Raw genomic sequence first — 21,761 nt, forward strand, 5'->3', positions numbered from 1 at the left:
AATCTTTGTATTGATTTAAAAGATTAAAATTATAATACTTAAAATTATTAATAAATTAATAGATTCAAATATATTTTCATATTAATTTATTGTTTTTGATAGACTTAGTATATTACGGATTTAACAAATATCATTTGAGCTTCATCATATCAATTTATTAACAACATACTATATTTTTAGGGTTTAATTATCTATAAGAAAATTTTAAGTATCTATAATAATATAGATTGAATGCTTTGTGTATTTTTGGCATTAACGAGGAGTATCCATTAAAGTCTATAATCACAATAAAAAATCGAAAATTCATCTATTTAAATCCTTACTAGCTGAAGTTGGAGCTGATTTCCCCTCTGGCTTCGACAAAACAGAGTTGACAGCCAAACCCAAATTCCTCTATCCATCAACATTCCTTGAACCAACCTCTCCCAACCACGTCTCAACAGTCGAAAGACCGTGATTAACAATGCAATTGTAGATGTCGATCCTGATAAAATAAACAAACCTGAGAAAGGTCCGGGTCCTATGCCTCGTTTCATGGTGCCATCACTAGTTGAACTCGAACAATCTGAAAGAGATAGCATATCTAAATCTTCTTCCTTCATCTGCTTGAATCCCAGCACAGCCTCTAGCATCTCATTAACAAACGAAGAACCCCGTTGAAATACCTGTAATGCAAGTAAAATAAGAGACCCAAAAATGGTCAAAAGACAAGCCTAAAACCTTTAACAACAAATTAACATAACCAGAACTGAAAGAGAATGATTTTATTACAATGGAAGAACCGTGTCGATTACAGTTTGGGTTTCCGAAACTTTTGCAGTATTTTGCAAGAAAAAAGCGATCATCAGGCGTCCAAAAGAATGCTGCCTTTATATTTCCAGTTGATAGAGCCTTTGCATAATCATCAAATGAAGATTGAGCAATGTGCTTGATATTCTTTTTTTGGAACCCAATGACCTTCACTAAATACTGGAACATAATTGAATGTTTCATATCACAACCCACAATGGCATTTGTTTTCTTAAGATTTTTTATATCTAACCAACATGGTGATGCCTCGGTGTCTGAGCTTGTTATCATGGAAGTAAAGCTTTGTGTGTAGGTTGAGGAAACAACCAGGATCAGTATGAACCACGGGGCCAACACGAAATATGTTAAGTTGTTCCTCGGTGATTCTCCTGCAATATAAATAGTTTATCTGTAAGTGGTATCCTTATAGAACGTGCTCAGAAACTAGGGGAACCACCATAGATTTATCTTACTATGCCCTCCATAGAAGAGAATTGCTATAGGGAACCACAAAATAGCTCCAACTTGTCCGAAAGGCAAACTACCAGATTCATGACTAGTTGTAGATTCAACTAACCAAATAACAAAAACATTGAAGACCGTCATAGCTGACAAAGTAGACCACATCACGTTGGTGAAAGGCATCATGAATGAAAAAACTTGGTTCAGTTCAAGGTCTTCCTTCCTCAATTGATCTGAGCCTTTTTCAAAATATGGAGATGATAGTCCTACATAAATCTGGTCTGTCACCATTCTTTGGTAATCCCTAATTACTGGTAAGCCAATGGCTGCATCATAATCCTTCAATACATAAAAAAAAAAAATTGCAATTTCAGCCAGTCAACAGATATTTAATTATAGCTACTTACTTTACTGTAAGCTTCAAGATTCAGATATTCAAAATTGTAAAGCAAAGGGAAGAGATTATAAGGAACAAAAATTAACCTTGCCTGAAACTTCATTAAGCGATTCATCAATAGAAGCACTACAAAGTCGAAACATTTTTTTTTCCTTTTGGTGTTTGTTGCCATTATTGCAGTAGCTTTCTTAAAAGTATCAATCCAAAACCCTGTTAATTGTGTATTCTTGTGGTTCTTCTCGTCAGGGCTTATGCTAACAAACTCGCTGAGATTCGATCTTACTGGAGCAGAAATGCCTAACTCTGTATAATAGTGAACCGGCTTGGATGTCGAAAACGATAAAGTTGCAGCCATTTCAACGATCCCTCCTGCATTTGGCGTTGGATTGCAGCTGTTCAAATCAAAAGCAACAATGTCTAAGTCACTAATTCTGTCACACTGCCCATAGACAACCGTTTCAGGCTTTAACCACGAGTAGCCGCCGATCAGACTAGCAAGTTCGCTAGCAATTCCATACTTATGTCGAGACGTGTAACTGGTTGAAGATTCGTTTCCCGTTGTTGCTTTACCTTTTGCAGGCAGCGCACAAAGTACGTTGGCCTTGATTCTCCTCGTAAAGACATTGGTTTCTGCAGAGAATGTAGTTTCATAATTTGTGACAGTACATAGAATTGGCAACCTGTGTGATGTTAGATTTTTTATGGCCACGTAATTCTGATAATGATCTGCAATATTATAAACAACAGCTACTTAATTATCGATCATGAAACAAGGAGATTACATCAAATGTTTTTGAATCACTTTACCTTCGATATCTATGGGTTTAACTTTCCCATGCGAATGGTTGAATTGTAGTTGGATTTGGTGTGCATCTCCAACAGTGTTACATTTTGATGACAGTAATAATAATAACAAAGCAAATGCAAAAAGCTTGGCAAAGATGCTACTCGTTTCTTCCAACATACCTCTGAGTATAGTTGTTGTTCCTATTTCTCCTTGAAAATTGAATTTTGGATCAACGGTTGTACTTTTCTTGGCATGTTTTCACATTGTTGACCACCCCTAATTGTCTTACTCTCTTCATTGGAAAGCTCCTAGTAATTGTGTTAAGGCTATGTTGAAATATGAAGAAATATGATTGGAAGAATATTTTATTATTAATTTATTATAAGATATTTTATATTAAATTGTAATATTTTATTGAAAGATATTTGCATGGAAACATGAAGAAAGGTCTTCATGCTTCTAACGTCACTTATATATATGAGCCACTTTTCATAAAACCTCCCATTTTCTCTCAAATTCTTTAAAAATTTGGTCCATTATCATAAAACCCCACTTTTCTTTGTAATATTTTATTGTAATATTTTATTGAAAGATGTTTATTATGGGGCTTTCATTTCTTTAAAATTTAGTCCCTTGTCATAAAACCTCACTTTTCTCTTAAATTTCTTGGAATTTTTCATAGTCACCCAAAAGGAGAAATGATGTAGAGATACTATGACCATCTTAGAAGTAGTCAATGAGAAAATAGAATTAATGACAGTTGAAAAAAAAAGGCATGAAAGTGAGAAAATAATACAAGAGAAGCAAAGACAAGGAAGCTCTTATGAAAAAAAGGTGAGTATTTGTACTACCCTTTTTTATATTTCAAAGATTTAATTTAATAGATGATAATGATTGAATGTATAGTGCGTGAATTTAATTAAAGTAGTAGTGATGAAAAGTAAACAAAATAAATTATGTGGAATTGAATGTTTAAATGAGAACATAAATGAAATGAGATGAGATGCTGATGTACAAAAACAGGGCCTTCAATGCCTGGACAAGGCGATCGAAGGCACCCATCATTCCTTATATTTTTATACTCAACTATGAAGTAAATTATTTTTTTTATATTTTTATATATTTGAACTCAAGCTAAATTTTACCATTTCAAACATATTTTGATTTTTCCGTGATCGTTCCTTATAGGTTTCTAACATAATTGTTTTCATCGGCATGATATATATAATAAACTAAATACATCGTCGACCTGCATTTACACCCATGATGCTAGGAGCTGGTAAGTTGTGTTTGGGACGTGAAACTAATCCTTGCTAGTTGAACTTGGAGCTGATTTCCCCTTTGGTCTCGAGAAAACAGAGTAGTCAGCCATACCCAAAGTCCTCTACCCATCAACATTCCTTGAACCAACCTTTCCCAGCGTCTTCTCATCGGTCGAATAACCGTGATCAATATTGCAACTGCAGATGCCGTGCCTGATAAAATAAATAAGCCTGAGAAGGGCCCAGGTCCTATTCCCCGTTTCATGGTGACATCAATTGTTGAACTCGAACACTCAGGAAATGATTGTAAATCATCCTTCATTCGCTTGAATTTTCCACTCCCACATAATCGCACCATGGCCTCTGACATGTATGGAGCAAAAGGAGAATCCCTTGGAAAAATCTGTAGAAATGAACATATGACATCCCTCAAAGCTTGAACAATAGCTTAATAGAGTTAAAATTGAAGAGTATGGTTTTTATTACAACTGAAGAACCACGTAGATTATGGTTGGGTCCCCAAGATCTGAAACCTTTGCAGTATTTTGCAAGGAAAAGACCCGAATAAGGCGCCCAGAAGAATGCAGCCTTTATTTTTCCAGTTGATAGAGCTTTAGCATAATCATCGATTGAAGATTGAGCAATGTGCTTGATGTTCTTTCTTTGGAACCCAATGTACTCCACTAAATGCTGCAACATAATTGAATCTTCCATATCACAACCCACAATAGCATTTGTTTTCTTGAGATCTTCTATATCTAAGCAAGATGATGACTCGGTGTCTGAGCTTGTTATCATGGAAGTAAAGCTTTGTGTATAGGTTGAAGAAACAACCAGGATCAGGACCAACCATGGGGCCAACACAAAATATGTTAAATTGCTCCTCGGTGATTCCCCTGCATTACAAAAAAAATTAATGTAGTCCATATAGAACATGCTCAATAACGAGGTGAAATGCTTGAAGTTAACATAAATCTTACTATGCCCTCCATAGAAGAGGGTTGCCAAAGGGAACCAGAAGATAGCTCCAACAGATTCATGACCAGTTCTAGACTCAACTAACCAAATAACAAAAGCATTGAACATCGTCATAGCTGCCAAAGTACACCACATCTCGTTGGTGAAAGGCATCATGAATGAAAAAACTTGGTTCGGTTCAGGCTTTTCCTTCATCACTAGCATCGGGCCTACTTCGAAATATGGATATGAGAATTCTAAGAGCTCGGACCCTTTTCTGGTCATTACTGTTAAGCCAATGGCTGCATCAAAAGTCTTCAATACATAAAAGAGGATTTGGAAATTTCAGTCAGTCAACTGATGCTTGATAATTTGTAGGAAATATAAGGAATAAAGTCACAAACTAACCCTGCGAACAAGTGCCTTAAACAATTGATCATCAGAACCGTAGAAAGGAACCAATTTATAAGTGGTATTGATTGGCATCACTGCAACAGCTTCTTTAAAAAGATCAGTCCAAAACCCTGTTATTTGTGCTTCATTATGGTTCTTCTCGTCCTGGCTTATGTTAAGAAACTGCATGGGAATCGATCTTACTGGTACGGCAATGCTTATCTCTGTATAATAGTGAACTGGCTTGGATGTCGAAAATGATAAAGTTGCAGCCATTTGAATGATCCCACCTGTATTCGGCGTTGGATTACGGCTGTTCAAGTTGAAAGTGACTATGTCTAAATCACTAATTCTATCAGATTCCTCGTAAACAGTCGTCCCAGGCTTCAACCATAGGTAGTCGCCGATTAGACTGGCAATCTCGCGAGCAATTTCGTACATATGACGAGACATGTAACTCGTCGAAGATTCGTTTCCCATTGTTGCTTTATCTATTGCAGGCAGCGCACAAAGTACGTTTGCCTTGGCTCTCCTGGTAAACGCATTGATTTCCGCAGAGAAAGCGGTTTCATAACTTGTGACGGTACATAGAATCGGTAACCTGTGTGAAGTCAAATTTTTTATGGCAACATAATTTTGATAATCATCTGCAGTATTATCAACAACACAACACATTTCTCCTTGTCAGATTCATACATCAATTCTAACATTATTAAAGTTCGATCATAATTCAAAAACAAATATTATAAAACATTTTACCATATAGATCTATGGGTGTAACATTCCCAGGCGAATGGTTGAATTTTAACTGGATATGGTGTGCATCTGAGGCTGTGTTACAACTCATCAAACATGAATCATCCTCTGTATCTTTCTGATCATCTCCATCTCTTATCCCACTACACTTTGATGACAGTATCAACAGCAAAACAAAAGCAAAAATCTTAGCAGACATGCCTCAAATGACTAAAAATCTTTGTATTTCTCCTTGAAAATGGAAACTGAATCTCCCATTCGTTTGATTTGCAGAAAAGGGTAAGCTAAAATTACTCATTTCGGGTCAACTCTAGGACTTTCCTGGCATGTTCTCATACCAATGTCCACCACAAATTATGTTTAGGAACTACTTCCAGGACTTTCCTGGCATGTTCTCATGTCAATGTCCGCCGCAAATTATCTTGACCAACTACTTCTCAGTAACCTCTTATTAAGTGCTAGTTATCATAAATAGGAGTTATGCTCCACTGCATTTGAATCCATGTATTTTTATATTGATAGCATTGCTCATGTCAATTAAGTTAAAACTCAACACGTAAAAAATTAAAAATTAATTAAATTATATGATATTTTAATATCTTAATATAATGGTACATAAAGTATAAATTTTGAACACCTTTTAAGTAATTAATATAAAGTATTTATAAAATTAATGATAGATAAAATATTTTAAAAACTTAAATATAATAATAAATTATATTAAATAATTTAATACAATGACAAATTATATTTATATAATGGTACAAAATATAAATTAATCTATTTTTTATCTACTTTTAAATAATTAATATAAATAATGATTTTTTAAATAATTAAATTTTTGCATTTAAGTAGAAAAACAATTTTTCACCGTAGTTTTGACCCCAAAATTCAATTATCTTTCTAGGTGTAAAACAATTTTTCACCGTAGTTTTAACCCCAAAAATCAGTTATCCTTCTAGATGTAAAAGCACTTTTGGAACCCTAAACGTAATGTACAACAAGGCTTAATTGTGTTTTGATGATATTGTGTTGTTTGGAAAATTGAACATCTTAATCACGTCAGCAGCACTTAACTAATGGAATTTGTTAGTAATTTGATTATTCGGTTTAATATAGTTCTCCCATTATACTCAAAATGTTTTATATTTGGATCAACTACATAAATTATGCGTATTAAAAATATTACTTAACAACTACACTAAACTAACCAACTATTAAGTATTTAACGATTTTAGATTTAAAATACAAATAAAAAGATAATTTTTTAATTTTTTAAAATTGAATGATTTAATAAAAAAAATTCTAATAATCGAGTGATCATTTATATAGTTTATCTTTTACATTTTTTGTATCCTTCCTTCTATGAATAGTAATTAAAACAACAAATTAGGACCATTATAATTTTAATTTCGATTCAATTGGACACAATTTAAAAAATATATATAATTATATATATATTAGATAAGTATAATTATTTTATGTATATAATATATAAACATAAAATGATGTTATATCAATAATGATGTTAGAGATTTGTGAAAAATAAATTAAATCAGAATATCAAATTTATAATTGCAGAAAATCAAAATTAATGTATAACATTATATATTGAAGCAAAATTAGCGTGTAATTTTGAGATTTATCGATTTATTTAAATAAAAATTATAATTATCCTAAATATAAAGAGGAGGCCTATCAGCCCATTCATTTTTAAAAAATCTGGGCCTTTTTTATTTAAATAAAAAAAACACCATTTATCCATTAAAGCAAGCAAAAAAAATGGGTTTTCCAGTTTTTAACCCAGTTTTCTACTAAACTAAATTTTCCGCGAAACCAAACAAAGCCGAGATTGATTTTTGAGAATCGTCGCTAATTTTTCCATTTCACTCCAATTCTCATAATCTTCGATTTGCTTTCATTTAGGGTTTAGATACTCCCGATTCTGTTCCTCCAAGATGTGGCACGAAGCTCGGCGATCAGAGAGGAAAGTCCACGACATGATGGACGCGGCTCGAAAGAGAGCTCAAAGACGAGCCATTTTCTTAGCCAAAAGACGTGGCGATCCTCAACAATCCATTCAACTCATCGGCTCTCGCTGCCGTATCTACCGCGACGATGCTCTCTATCACGCCACTCAAGACCAGCAAGGCCTGTAAGTAATTTAATCAAATTTCCTATTAATAACCTTACTAATATTTCTTAAATATTTCAAATTTTTACTCCATATATTTCCAGGATTCCTTGGAATGGAAAACAAGACGTTTTGATTGATAGGTAGTTTGATTTCTCTTTTCCTTTTCCCCTTTTTTGTTACATTTATTAGATCTTTTTTTTTAATTTATGGAAAATAATGCATTTGTTTACATTATAGATTTGATGGCCGAGCTCTACTTGATTTTATTCGGGAACCAAGAACTCGGAATTTTAGGAATCTAGAAAAGTCTGAAGAAGAGGAAGAATTAGAAGAACTTGTTAATTTTGAGCGTTATCGGGATTTAATTAAGCATCGGCGTAGAGGATGTCGGTACTTCTTTTTTAATTCCCTGAATTGATGTTCTTTATTTTTCAAGTGTTCTTTGTTTGTGTTAAATGCATTATTGTTACCATTGTTATATAAGATATAATAAGGATGAAAGTCTGTTATAAGAATAAAGTTTAGTTTCAGAATGTGCTTTATGAGCTGAAGTTTCTATCTTTCGACAGTTACGGATGAGGAGGGTTTACAACATGTGAATCTAGAAATGGAGGCGAAAGTTCTCACACCATTTCAATCAGACAGGTAATGCATATGATAGTGGTAGAGTTAATATATTTCATATAAATTTGAAATTTGAAAGTTCGACTTTTATTTAAGTTTCAAGAGAACTCTGGTTCTTTGCAATTACTTTTGATGTGTGTTGCTTAGGGTTTCTGGGTAATTTTAGACATGAAATTATGTTTATGGTTGGGATAAATCTTTTAGTGTCATGCTATTCAGAAACAAATGTGAGATTGGTTAGCTTTATTGAAGACGAAACTTATAAACTTATTCTTCATATGATTTTTGGGAGACGTCTTTAGTGGGCTTATTCTTTGCTATACATAGTTGATTGATTGCTAAGCAGGAGAAATACATAATTTTTTGTTAATGATTTTGATGCATATATTACGGTCTGTTGGTTATCAGGGTTATAATCTCCGCCTTTAGGAAAGTTTGCCACTTTTTACTTATTTTGATATATCTGACTGCTGTATGTTGTTATGTGACTTCTTTCTCTTTTCTCTTTTGGTATGTTGGCAGATCACAACCAGCGCAACCAGCTAATAAAAGTTCTTATTCACAAGTTGGATTTTCTTATGATGGTGGGAAAGAGGAAGCTTACTTTTCAGATGCTGATGAAGGAGAGGAGGATGAAGAAGATGATGATGAATTCGACAGTGATGATAGTAATGATGAAGGAATGGAAATAATAGCGAAAGGATTTGGAGTGAAAAGGTATGGTTGGCTTGTTTATATGGATAAAAAAGCAAAAGAGGAGGAAAAAAGACAGAAAGAAGTAATCAAAGGCGATCCTGCAATTGTAAGTTGGAAAAGACGCATTGTTTGTAGTTGAATTTTATTATTTAACATATGTTGATGACAAAAGTGAAATCTTTTAGAGGAAACTGAGTCGCAAAGAAAGGAGAAAAGCTTCTCAAATAGAGAGGGAGAGAGAAAGAGAAGCTGCACGGATAACCGGAACACGAGTACTCCGTACTGATCCCTACCGGTACCAAGTTTGTTAGATCTCTGATACATACTTTTAGAATTGGGTTTGACATCATGCATAGAATTTTCAATGCTTTCTTTTGCCAAATCAGGGAATCTAGGCGTAGTCCAACCTATGATGCTTATCCACGTAGGAGGTATACCCTGTTCTAGGCTTTTCCTGGAGCTATTATTTGAGACACATAAAATGAATTAAAATATGGATTTTCCTATTCAGGTCAAGATCTAGATCGCGTTCATATTCTCCATCATACTCAAGGCGCCATGCCCGTGGAGGTTATTCTGATGATTCTCATAGAAGAAAACCGAAGGCTCAAAAAATAGAGTATATTACAGAGTTTGGGGGTTCTGGTGACGGAAATGGACCCAAGCTTGATGGAGTTTCTCCACCATCATCTCCTCCATCTCAGGCTGACATTTTAAACCGGTCGGAGCACTTGACCTTTCATTCTTGCAAAGATAGATTGGCAGCCTTTACTCTGCTGCAGCTTATCCCCATTTTGTTGCCTGAGGCAATCTTTTCCGGTTTAAAATAGATCTTCCCTAGGTTTATCAGCATAACTGGAAAAAGGGAATAGGAAGGAAGCTTCCCTTCTGAAGATCATATTTTTTCCTGAAATGGAATATATGTGAATGCTTCCCAGTTGAATGAAACCGTAAGGATCGCCATAACTAATGCTTTTCCTCTCCTGCAGGGCATCATCTGGTCATATACTCGAGGCACTTCATGGTGATCCTGCATCTGGTGTATCTCTTGACAAAGAAAAGAGTGAAGTGTTAAAACCAGCATTGAGGTATCACGGAAATTTTTGCTTCTATCATTACATTTTTCCACAAAGGTTTAGTTAATAGTTTTTGAGTTGCATTGAATTTGACAATTTTATTTCTTTTCTGTTAGTGGAACATCAGCATTAGCCAAGTTGACAAAAGCAAGTGCCTCTGGAGGACCCTCAAAACAGGGGCAGGTTGAAAAGAAAGAAACTCCACAGGAGCGACTAAAAAGGATTATGAGCAAACAGTTAAACAAGCAAAGTATGATATAAATGATATTTATTTTATGCAGCTGTTGGTTCAATGATATCCTGTCATGCTCCATTGGAGTTATAAAGGAATTTACTTTTTTTTTTCTTACTGTTGAGATAAAAAGAGGCAGTTTGTAGTTTGTACAATTGGGTTTCTGCTTGTCCTATCACATTGTTTCTTGTGTTTTATTTATGATTTGATGAGCTGAGTGCCTCTATAGTTAAGAAGGACACTGCTGCGGAAATGGCTAAGAAACGAGAGCAGGAGCGCCAAAGACTGGAAAAACTTGAAGAAACAAGCCGATTAAGTCGTCAAAGGTACCGAAGCCGCAGTCGCAGTAGGAGCAATAGTCGTTCTCCTCCAAGGTATATATCCTGGAATATATTTTTGTGCTCACTCCATATTGTTGAAGGCAAAGAATTTTGTCACGGTGCTCTCATATAATGTATCCTATTTATGAGGTGAATAATTTGTTTACTGCAGAAGACATCGACGAAGTAGAAGTTCTAGTAGGAGTCGTAGTCAAAGATATGTTTCTCGCTTACGTTCACGATCTAGGTCCCGCTCTTACTCTCGCTCACATTCTCGTTCAAAGTCCGGCTCACCCAGGTAAAATGCTTGGCAGAAGACTTTTCTCTGAATGATGCTTGGAGGCTGATTTAATGTTGGTATAAAAAATGCAGGGTAAGAAGCCATTCAAGGTACTGAATTAGAAGGTGATTGCTGCAAATATTGCTGGCAAGCAAGCAGGGTATTTGATATCTATGTTATGCAGGGTTCGATGAGAATATGGGTATTGGGATTAGTTTTACATGTTATTCAAATATAATACATTAATACTTTTATAAATAAGATTTTTTAATCTTAAAAAAATTCTTTAAATATATTTATTTATCAGAATTATCTTTTATTATTATAAATTTATCCATTTTTGAAAGTCAAATCACACCTAGTAGCATCCAAAGAATCAGACCTATATCTTGTGTTTTTTTGTTCATGTTGACATGTTTGAATTATTGACGAGGAAGTCTCAAACACATAAATGGAACACAAATAATGCTGAAAACCAATCAATGGGATAATGTTCCAAGATTTATATCAAGTTATTTTTTAAAGTTTTATTTGCTCTTGTTGTATATTTAGGAGATACAATCAAATGAAATGAACTTCGAGGATAAATTGAAGTTAAATAACTATAAGAATATCAATTAATATAAAAAAAATTCTGTGCAGTAAGAACAATTTAAGAATCATAGATGGGAGAGAAATTTTTATTTTTGAATTTTTAGTTTATCTTATAAATAAATGTAATCTCCATTTATAAGAGTTTTTATGCATCTTAATAAAGACATAACTAAGATCTTTTGGGTATCTATTTGGATGATTGCATATTTTAAAAATAAATAAAATTATTTAATAAATATATTTTTTTGAATAATTAATAAATATATATTTAAATAGTTAAAACTATTTTAATCACCTTTAATCCACTAAATATAATTTTATAATTAATAATAATATTTCACTTCTAACTATTGAAATATTTATAATATTATTAAAATGTTTCAACACAAATGTAAGATTTAAAAATGACTCCTGCAGCATTTAGGATACTAAATGGAATTAGAATTAGATAAAAATATATATTTGATAGCTTAAAGAAAATGATAAATAGATAAGGCACTTACTTATCACTTAATGGAGAATAAATTTAATGCATTTTTTTATTTTATTTTATCCTATTTCATTTAATATTTTATTATCTTTTACCTAACAATTTAATTATATTTAGTATTTAATTTTAAATAAAATAACAAACATACTTTATAACTTAAATTCAATACTTAATTTTTAATACTTAATTTTTTGACACTTAATTTTTCAATCTATCAAACATAACCTAAATAATAATAATAATAATAATAATAATAATAATAATAATAGTGATTGAGTTGAGGCCTAATGCTTCTAAAACCTGGGCCTCAATTGGAGTAATGTTGTGTTAGTACAGAAATACATAGGGCGTATATGTCGAAAAAGGGGGGTGGATGTTTAGTAGTTGGAGTACAGAGGGCTCCCCACATGCCGGTTCTAAGTGTGTAGGAGTCACATCCAAACTCATCTTTGAGGTGGTGGATACTCATCACTCTCACTCGCCACTCTACTTCATGATGCCCATTCTAGTTGGACCAATATCAAACCCTATATTGAATTGATTGAGGAAATATTTTTAAGCATCCTGCAAAATCCAAGTAAATTCCTTTTGGTTGCCATTCCAAATATTGGGGTTCTGTCATTTTGTTAGATGTAATAAAGCTCTATACCCTAAACCTCAATGGAGCTTTTATACATGTATACATGAACCATTTTTCTACTTGGATATAGTTTTCTTTTTTCATTGTTAGAGTTGCTTTTTAATTATTATTTTAACCATTTGAAAAACCCAACCCTAATAAATGTGTTTAATGAAGCTTGACACCTAGTATCGAGTTATTTTTAATTTGAATTTTTACCATTTACCATAAACCTAACCCTAATAAATATCTTTAAAGGAACTCTACATTTATGGGTAGTGTAACACCCCTAACCCATATCCGCCGTCGGAACAGGGTTACAGAGCATTACCGAAGTTTACGGAACAAATACAGTTAATTCATGACATTTACTATTTATATCTAATACCAATCATATTCAATCAAATTGTCCATTAAATAGACTCTCGAGGCCCAATTTATATGTTAGAAATAAACCGGGACTAATATTGGAAACTAAGAGAATTTTTCAAGAAATTTTAAAAATTTTCCTAGGTACAGGGGACACACTCCCGTGCAGCTCACACGGCCAATGACACACATTATTATATTAAATATAAAACATTGGTTCATTTTTGTTTTCGTTTACTTACTAGGTTTAGGAACAAAAATTCCAGATTCGATGAAACACACATTATTTGATGTCGAATAAAGAGTATGGTTGACTTGCAGAACATTTAGGTATAACGGGTTTTTTTTAAGGCTACTAAAGCACCTTGTATACCAATGCAGTCATTATAAACTAAAACCTGGTGGAAAGTTGGAGGCCAGAAACTCTTAGCTTTCACTTTCTCTATGATGAAGCAACAATCATGTATTGAAAAATAATCCATAAGTATAAATGAAAATTAGAATGATGATACATACCTCTTTATAATATAGTAAAAATTAAAAATATTAAATGTTGAAGAAAGAAGATAAATATATAATCTTTTAACTTTAATTATAAGATTATTATCACCAATGGTAGGGCTAGAAAATTTTTTTGAGTAGACAGAATTAAATTGTATATTTTTATGATAGTAAAAAAATGCAATATCACCATTTTAATAGTCTATATATTTATAAAATTTAAAGGATTAAATCAATTTTTTATCATTTTGGGAACCAAAGTATAATTTTACCATTACTAATTTTAAGTTTTATAAACTATAAAAAGACTTAAATGAAAATTTTTCCTTTTAAGGGACCAGAGCCCTACTAGCCCTTTGCTCTGCCACTAGTTATCATTGTATGAAATAGTAACTAAATTCTCAAAGTGATTGTAGATTAATTGATGGACCTCCATTAAATGATTAAAACTAATGACAAATGAATTTAGTGTAGACTTCATGTCTAATTTCAACCATTAATAAAAGATTTTTAAGATTGTGTTTATAAAGTTATCATGACATATTGGGTAAACTCTATCACCTCAAGATAGGAAGAGAGTGTTGAATTTCTAATTTAGATGATGCATAGTCCAAATTTATCACATTATTCAATAATATGTTTCACTTTTCATAATTAAAATTGAATAATGACAACACCAAAACATAATTAGTATACAAAATTTATCCTTTCAATTTAAACTTTCTAATCTGACATTGATAGCACTAATGTTTGGCTAACATGACATGACTTGGGACAATGAAAAAAAAAACATGTGTTGAGTTATGAATGATTTAGGATCATTTTAGTGGCAACAATGGCTCCCCTTTGATATATGACTCAAAGAGTGGGGAATTGTGGAATAATTCAGTCATATGTCTAACAACTTCCTTGCTTCAATCTCATAATATGAACCAAGCTTTTTCTGTTCTTGATATTTGTCTAAACCCCACCAATCAAGTAAAAAAAATACTAATATATTTGCTAATATTCAAAAAATTAATTATGAAGAAAAGTTGTTTCTATCATCATCTAAATAAAATATCCTATATTTGATGCACTAAAGCTATAAATCAATAGATTAAATGATGATACATTAACGATGAATAACATTATATAATACTAGATTATGATACATTTACAATGTGGGTGAAAAACAGATTTATGTAATAAATATATTTTTTAAAAATAGGCATAAATAATAAATGAGGCTTTGTTGAGTGGTGAAGTATAAATGTTAAAAATTATAAAGGTTTAGGTTTAAATCATAGCATAAACTATAAAATTAGTCACTTTTGTTTGCCTCAGATTACATTTTAGTCACTTGTGTTTGAAATGTTACGTTTTAGTCACTTACGCTATTCTTTTGTTAGAAGTGGTCACTCTACCGTTAAGCTCTGTTACCTCCCTAATGGCGGTCCTACATGACAATCTAAATGGGTTTTAAATCCCAACTTGGATGTCCTACGTGGCAGTTCAAATTAAATTTATTTAATTAAAAACATTTTTCATCTCAGCAACTGGATATCTAAGTTAGCATTTAAAACCCATTTGAATAGCCACGTAGGACTATCGTTAGGGAGGTAAAGCAGTTTAACGGTAGAATGACCACTTCATAACAAAACAATAAATGTAAGTGACTAAAACGTAACATTTCAAACATAAGTGACTAAAATATAATCCGAGGCAAACAAAAATGACTATTTTTGTAGTTTAGTCTAAATCATATTATGTATAAGATATTAAATGATAAAAATGTCCTCAGAATAACATAATTTACTTTGTAAAATAAAGATATTTTCATCATTATCCAACTGAGTTATGCTAGATTGATGAATGACACTAAATTTAATAAAAAAATTTAATATTAATAAAAATATTATTATTATCCAATTGAATTAATATTTGATTGAGTCGTAACACTTAATAAAAATAATATTAATAAAGATATTTAGATAAATAAAATCGAATCCACCCTTGATTCCATATTGTCAAATGTATGCACGCACGCATGCTCGAGTCTCTACACTCGTAAAAGAAAAGCATGGGGCTTCTCTCTTAAAACTTTAACCACAAATAAATATTGAGAAACCCCCCTCCCCCTTTTAGTTACCCTGCCTATCTTCTAGCTGCCTATTGGTTCATAGTTGATCATCAAAAGCAACCCAAAAAAATAAAATTAAAAAAAAAGATCATCATTCATCAAATTCATGGACAATGATCCCACCACCACACGAGGGGGACACTTACTTTAATCACCCACTTTCATCCCATGTGGATTTTCATAAAAATTATTACATGTGATGTTGGTAACTTTTTTTAGCTTTAGGTAAGACTCCTAGTGTTGCCTATCTTGTAATCATAGATTATGTTACTTTATTTTTAAAAAAAATATAGTATTGAAGGGAGTGTTATTTTAGAGTGTCTTATTTTCTTAACCATAGAAGTATCGTTTTTAGAGGTCTATATTTAATTTTGGTCTTGGATTTTTATCTCCCTATTTCGAGGAGAGTCAAAAGGGATTTATAGAGTTTTGGTGGGAGTGCTTAAGTCCACCAAAGAAATGTTCATCATTTGGCGTCGATAGGGTTTGAACCCTTACTCTTAAAAAGTCTAAATGATACAACATTTTCTTGGTGGAACTAAGTGTTCCCATCAAAACTTTATGAATCTCTTTGGGATCTCCTCGAAATAGGGAGACAAAAATCTGAAACTAAAACCGAGTATAGACACTCCAAACAGATACTAGCTCTCAACAAATAGTTTTGAATATGAGTATATATTTGTAACTAATATTATTAAATATTAAATGGTTAAAATTTATTAATCATAAATATGGAGCAATACATTTGGATATAAATTGAAGGAACTTAAACCAAAAGCAATGTTTCAAATGTGCTTGGTAAAGATTAATCATATAATATTGCTTTCTTTTCACTAAAACCATTCTTTATAGAAGGAGCCTTGATAATCGAGTACCTTCTTGAGGAGACTTTTTTACGTAATAGATTAACATTTGAATTTAGCTTTATTAAGATTTAATTAATTAAACAATGACCCAAAGAATCCCAATTTATGTATTTGTTAAATCAACCACTTGAGCTTGACTTTATCGGCTAAATTATTCCTAGCAAACCCTTGTTAGCAACTCAATTAATTAATTTGCTTGATTACAAATTATGGAGGAAGCACATGGGGGGATGCATATATCTATGATTAATTTAATTTGCTAAATTACCCACTAATCTTTCTATAAATAAAATGATTAATCCACAGCTTAGATCTTGCTCTACAATTTGATTAAAGATTCTCCAAAGCATCTATTTTTCTTTGCTAATTTTTTTTATTAATCCTTCTTTCATCTTTTAGGGGTTAAAATGTGATGATCTTTTTTTCTATCTTCTTCTCGCATCAAACATGATGTCATCTCTTATGATCTTATTAAATTTGTAAGTAAGGTTTAATTCCACTTAACGTCCTCAAACTATCCCCATGATTTTAAATGGGTCTTTAAATTTCAAAATGTTCTAATTGAGTCTTCAAAGTATAGTATTGTATTAATCAAATCTTTTGTCAACCTAACCATCAATTGTTAAACACTAATTTGGGTCTAATGCGGAATATTTTTTAAATATGTAGATTAACTTGTAAACATGTGTACCTATCACATGAACAATTTAGACTTGATTTATTTGGGAAAAAATCACATCATCATTAGAGTTTAGAAAAGTTATTTCTTTTCTTCAATATGTCAAAAAAAATTGTTCATGTGATAAGTACACGTAACTTTAAGAATTCAGTTAAAATATTTTGAAATTTTAGAAATCTTTTAACTATAAGTTGAAGATATCTAATGTGATTAACCCAATTTATAAATCTCACTATCAATTTATCAAATAACTTGGATGATATTATTAGATACTCCAATATTGTTTAATATTTCTCAAAAGACATATATAATAAAAAAAATTGAGACTTTAACTCTGTCAACGTACAATTTTGTAAACCGTGATTAGAGGTGTCCAAAGGTCGAGTTGGGCCAACCAAAATTTTAGGTCCATTTGTTAGGCTCAGCTCAAAAATGGGTCTACAATTTTGTCTAAGATCGGTCCGGATAAAAATGCTAAAACCCAATCTTAGCTTGACCCACCCATATTAATTTTTTATACAATTTTTAAAAATATATATAATACATCAAAAATACTAAAACATTAAAACAAATGTTTTCCGATAAATTGAAAATAAATTTAAAAAAATATGTATACTTAAATAATATTAAGATAGATACAACTTAATAAGCAAATGCCTCTAAAATAGTAACAAAATTAATAATAAAACAAGAGTTATACAATAACAATAAAATAGTAGCAATATAATAGTGAAATGGTAGTAAAATAGTGAAAAAAAATAACAAGAAAATAGCAACAAAATAATAAAAAAATAAATATTTTGTATATTCGGGCTGGGCTAGGTCGAGCTCATGTCAAAAAGCCTTACTCAAGGCCTAACTTATTTTTTAAACGATTTTTTTTGTCAAAATCTATTTTTTAAATTTATATTTTCACTCAAATCCTTACGGGTGCATATGTTGACAAGTGGGTTCTCTAATAGTGACAATGCAAATTCCACTATAGCTAAGAGACCTAGAAAAGGGGCATAGCTACTAGCTGGAATCATTCTTGCGGACCATTTTGGTCACTTATTTCGCACCAATATAGTGATTGCTTTGTTCCTTTTAGAATCTCAAACTCAAAGATCATTTAAATCCATCAGTTTGCCAAGAAACAAACAAAAACCAACTGAATTTTGTTATGAAAATTAGAGCACCTCCAAAACGAAACGAAATATCAACCCTAAATTTAGTTCATCTGCTTCATATTAAATATCTCAAAATTTATTCAAGTCTAAAAATTCATATAATATTTTAAAAAGTCTAGATAAAAATATTAGGCTCGAAATATAAAATTAGATAAAAAAAATTAAATATGAATTATATTTGAATTTTTACATTCAAGGCTCAATTCTAAGCCGAGCCCTTTTATAGTTTTATTCTACTTTTTATTTTTTTTATATACGATGTAATTTATATCATATAAAAATTAAATATATAATACTATAATGTAAATATTAAAACTATGTTAATTAAACAAAACAAAAAATATATAAGATTACTATATATTAAATAAAAATATTTTTTAAGATCCAAGCAAGCTTGAATTAAAGATTTATAATTATGGGTAAGATTGAACAAAATTTAAGATTCATTTTTCAAGTTGGAATAAACTTAAACAATTATTAGATTTTATCACACTCATGATGTGAGTGAAAGAAAATATTAAAATAATAAATATAGGTCGAGTGGCAATGAACTTATGTTTTAGTACTATTGAACACATGTTCAATCCTTGGATTTTTAACTGTTAATTGTTTTATTTAAAGATGATATAAAAGTATGAAAAGACAAAAGTGTCATCATAATAATATTAATTATAATTTAAAATAAAGGTGTTTTTGTAATTTCATAATTGAATTCGTGGCCCAGTTAAGAATGATACCAACTCAATAAAACGCTTAAATAAATAGTATGTTAATACCATACATGGATTCGGCTTGACCAACGGACATTTCTAGCTCATATACTCACTCTTATGCCAATAATTAGGAGTGAGCAAAACTCGATTCGATTCGAAAAACTTGCATTTCAAGTTAATCGTATTGAGTTATTCTATTTTTTCAAGTCAACTCAAATAAGTAATTCGAGTTATGAGTTCGAATCGAGTTGAATTTTACAATTCGAATAACAGATTGGTGTAAAAACCCCTTCGATCTCTGTCAATTTTGAAAATGAGTAAAATAGTCTCTCTCAATAAAAATTATAAAAAAAAATCAAAATATTTATATAATAAAACTCATTAACTTGAATTTTTTTTATTTGATTCGACCGAATACTCACTCTTACCAATAATGTTTGATGTTGTTGTCATCCTTTGTCAAATTCGTTTATTGTGTGAACGTTAATTGACCATGGTAGAAGGAGGATGGTTTGACTTATTGATGATCAAAGGGAACATATATGAAAACCCTAATGAGGAAGACAATAAGCAATCCTTCATGACCACTACTTTTCAGTCCTCGGACCCCCACTAGCTTCATATATAGGACAATGGCAGCTAATTGCCCCTATGGTTTCACATTCACACAGCATTTCATGACCGGTCTCCTAGACTCTCTTTTTTTTGTAGCTTGTGATTTTAATACTTGGTGACCATATTGCCGGCCATTTGGTCCATCCTCTCTCCCCTTTTAAAGCCCTACAAATCTAATCTCAAACCTTTGTTGTTGCTATAATTTGGTCCTTGCAAATTGGTATCCCACGGGTCTAAACCCCAAAGTCTTTCTTTCATTGAAAGCACCCTACTCAAATTGAGAGAAATACATGTATTCGTAGATAAATTTCATGATAATTCGTATTAAATTAGGTAATTGGAGATTCTTGTATTAAAAGTCGAATTGTATTTTCTCCCTACTTAAAAAATGAGTAAATTAGTCCTAGTATATTAGATTGATGAGCAAATCAGTCATTCTGTTAAAAATTTTATCCATTTCTATTACTAAAAATTAGTCCATGTACATCAACATGAGGTACACGTGACACACCATGTGTAACTATCATATTATTTCGTAAACCACACCAGTTTTTAATAGTAGAAATAGATAAAAATTTTGATTTATTTAACGTACAATTTTAAAATAAATTTACCTAAAAAATTGTAATCCTATTTAGGAGCACCCAACCAAGATTAAAAATGAAGTAAAAAAATGTAAACGTTAGAGAAGAAGAGTGTGTGATTATGAATGTGGAGCTAATTGATGATTGCAAACAGGACCCCAAATTGACCCAACCAAGCAAAAGGTTTGCATTTAACACTAACTTAAACAAAACACAAACCTTTCTTTCTTTTTATTAATTTAATTAAAGGGATTAAATTAAGGAATCGTATAAAGGTTAATTGATGGTTAAGGATATCAAATCTTATTTCTTTTTTTAAAATAGTAGATTTTATCCAACACATAAACCATACTTTACCAAATAATCAAATAATATTTTCAAAGGTAGTGATATTAAATTTTGTGTGTCTAATCTAGATTTAGGGTTGATCTGATGGAAGTTAATTGCTAATATTATTATGTTCAATTTTTTCATGATTTTTTTGATATAATAAATTTAATACTAATTGTGAATTTATTTATTTATTTATTTTTTAATTTGTCAAATACAATCCAATGGATGTGATTTAATTCGCATTTTAGAGTTAATTTGGTGAAAGTTAATTTCTAATATTATTAGCTAATTATAAATTTTCATCAAATCAACATTTAAACCCGAATTAAATACTAAAAAATTAATATTATTACCTTTGGGTACAAAAATATATAGTATTTGTCAAATACATGTACCAGATTGAACAAAAAAATTAACACAAGTATACCATTAGAAAAAGTTGCCAAACTCAGGTACCCATATGTATTAAGCTTAATTATTATTTTTTTTAAAATTGATTTTCAAATAATGTAACTTATGAAATAAATTATATTTATAAATCAAAATAATAATTAATGTGTTATCAACGAATGAATTTTATAGACAATTATTGAATAACACGACACCTCATCACTTATAAATAAATACTGTTAATTTTATTTAAATATTAATTAAAATTACTATTTTTCTCGAGTTTCAAATTTCAAGTTTATATCATTGGGTTTCAAATTTTAAATTTTTAGTTTACGTTTAAATAAAATTATTAGTATTTATTTATAAGTTTTTTTCTTTTTTTTTTGCCCTTATAAATATTCGATAAATGTGTAACTACCGTATAAACAACTTGGATTTAAGAAATTAAAAAAAAAATCATTTTCTAAGATATTGGTAAAGAAAACAGTAGCAGAATCTCAAAGGTAGGCCCATCGTTGAAAACAGCTATATATATACCATCCCTCC

At 31.1% G+C, this 21,761-nt stretch overlaps 3 protein-coding genes across 4 annotated transcripts; 1 reads left to right on the forward strand and 2 right to left on the reverse strand.

Moving 5' to 3' along the window:
* Window positions 1-241: 241 nt before the first annotated feature.
* On the reverse strand, window positions 242-3,400 carry LOC107908219 (uncharacterized). The gene is made up of 4 exons (XM_016835459.2): window positions 2,456-3,400; window positions 1,735-2,374; window positions 772-1,590; window positions 242-665 (listed from the first exon to the last, which is right to left on the reverse strand). Exons 1-3 carry the CDS (start codon window positions 2,610-2,612, stop codon window positions 1,560-1,562), a joined length of 828 nt encoding a protein of 275 aa, XP_016690948.1. The 5' UTR covers window positions 2,613-3,400; the 3' UTR covers window positions 242-665; window positions 772-1,559.
* A 124-nt stretch (window positions 3,401-3,524) lies between these two features.
* On the reverse strand, window positions 3,525-6,167 carry LOC107909326 (glutamate receptor 3.6). Its single transcript, XM_016836809.2, has 5 exons — window positions 5,807-6,167; window positions 5,063-5,694; window positions 4,678-4,969; window positions 4,184-4,593; window positions 3,525-4,100 (listed from the first exon to the last, which is right to left on the reverse strand). Exons 1-5 carry the CDS (start codon window positions 6,000-6,002, stop codon window positions 3,705-3,707), a joined length of 1,926 nt encoding a protein of 641 aa, XP_016692298.1. The 5' UTR covers window positions 6,003-6,167; the 3' UTR covers window positions 3,525-3,704.
* A 1,404-nt stretch (window positions 6,168-7,571) lies between these two features.
* On the forward strand, window positions 7,572-11,461 carry LOC107909325 (CLK4-associating serine/arginine rich protein). Of its 2 annotated transcripts, none has more exons than XM_016836807.2 (13): window positions 7,572-7,958; window positions 8,042-8,080; window positions 8,178-8,326; window positions 8,510-8,585; window positions 9,087-9,366; window positions 9,446-9,555; window positions 9,647-9,691; window positions 9,772-9,981; window positions 10,250-10,348; window positions 10,453-10,586; window positions 10,798-10,942; window positions 11,061-11,186; window positions 11,261-11,461. In XM_016836807.2, exons 1-13 carry the CDS (start codon window positions 7,762-7,764, stop codon window positions 11,283-11,285), a joined length of 1,635 nt encoding a protein of 544 aa, XP_016692296.1. In that variant the 5' UTR covers window positions 7,572-7,761; the 3' UTR covers window positions 11,286-11,461. The 2 variants fall into 2 exon arrangements, with proteins under 2 accessions (XP_016692296.1, XP_016692297.1); XM_016836808.2 differs by having other exon boundaries at window positions 11,064-11,186.
* Window positions 11,462-21,761: the final 10,300 nt, after the last annotated feature.

This window comes from Gossypium hirsutum, chromosome D03 (genome assembly GCF_007990345.1).
Source record: "Gossypium hirsutum isolate 1008001.06 chromosome D03, Gossypium_hirsutum_v2.1, whole genome shotgun sequence".
NCBI classification, from domain to species: Eukaryota; Viridiplantae; Streptophyta; class Magnoliopsida; order Malvales; family Malvaceae; genus Gossypium; species Gossypium hirsutum.

Coding starts and splice junctions, on each gene's coding strand:
- LOC107908219 (XM_016835459.2), bottom strand. CDS start 2,612: ATGTTGGAAGAAACGAGTAGCATCTTTGCCAAGCTTTTTGCATTTGCT. Junction 2,375..2,455: donor TAAACCCATAGATATCGAAG/GTAAAGTGATTC, acceptor ATAATATTGCAG/ATCATTATCAGAATTACGTG. Junction 1,591..1,734: donor TTAATGAAGTTTCAGGCAAG/GTTAATTTTTGT, acceptor TATGTATTGAAG/GATTATGATGCAGCCATTGG.
- LOC107909326 (XM_016836809.2), bottom strand. CDS start 6,002: ATGTCTGCTAAGATTTTTGCTTTTGTTTTGCTGTTGATACTGTCATCA. Junction 5,695..5,806: donor TACACCCATAGATCTATATG/GTAAAATGTTTT, acceptor ATAATACTGCAG/ATGATTATCAAAATTATGTT. Junction 4,970..5,062: donor TTAAGGCACTTGTTCGCAGG/GTTAGTTTGTGA, acceptor TATGTATTGAAG/ACTTTTGATGCAGCCATTGG.
- LOC107909325 (XM_016836807.2), top strand. CDS start 7,762: ATGTGGCACGAAGCTCGGCGATCAGAGAGGAAAGTCCACGACATGATG. Junction 7,959..8,041: donor ACTCAAGACCAGCAAGGCCT/GTAAGTAATTTA, acceptor ATATATTTCCAG/GATTCCTTGGAATGGAAAAC. Junction 8,586..9,086: donor ACACCATTTCAATCAGACAG/GTAATGCATATG, acceptor GTATGTTGGCAG/ATCACAACCAGCGCAACCAG.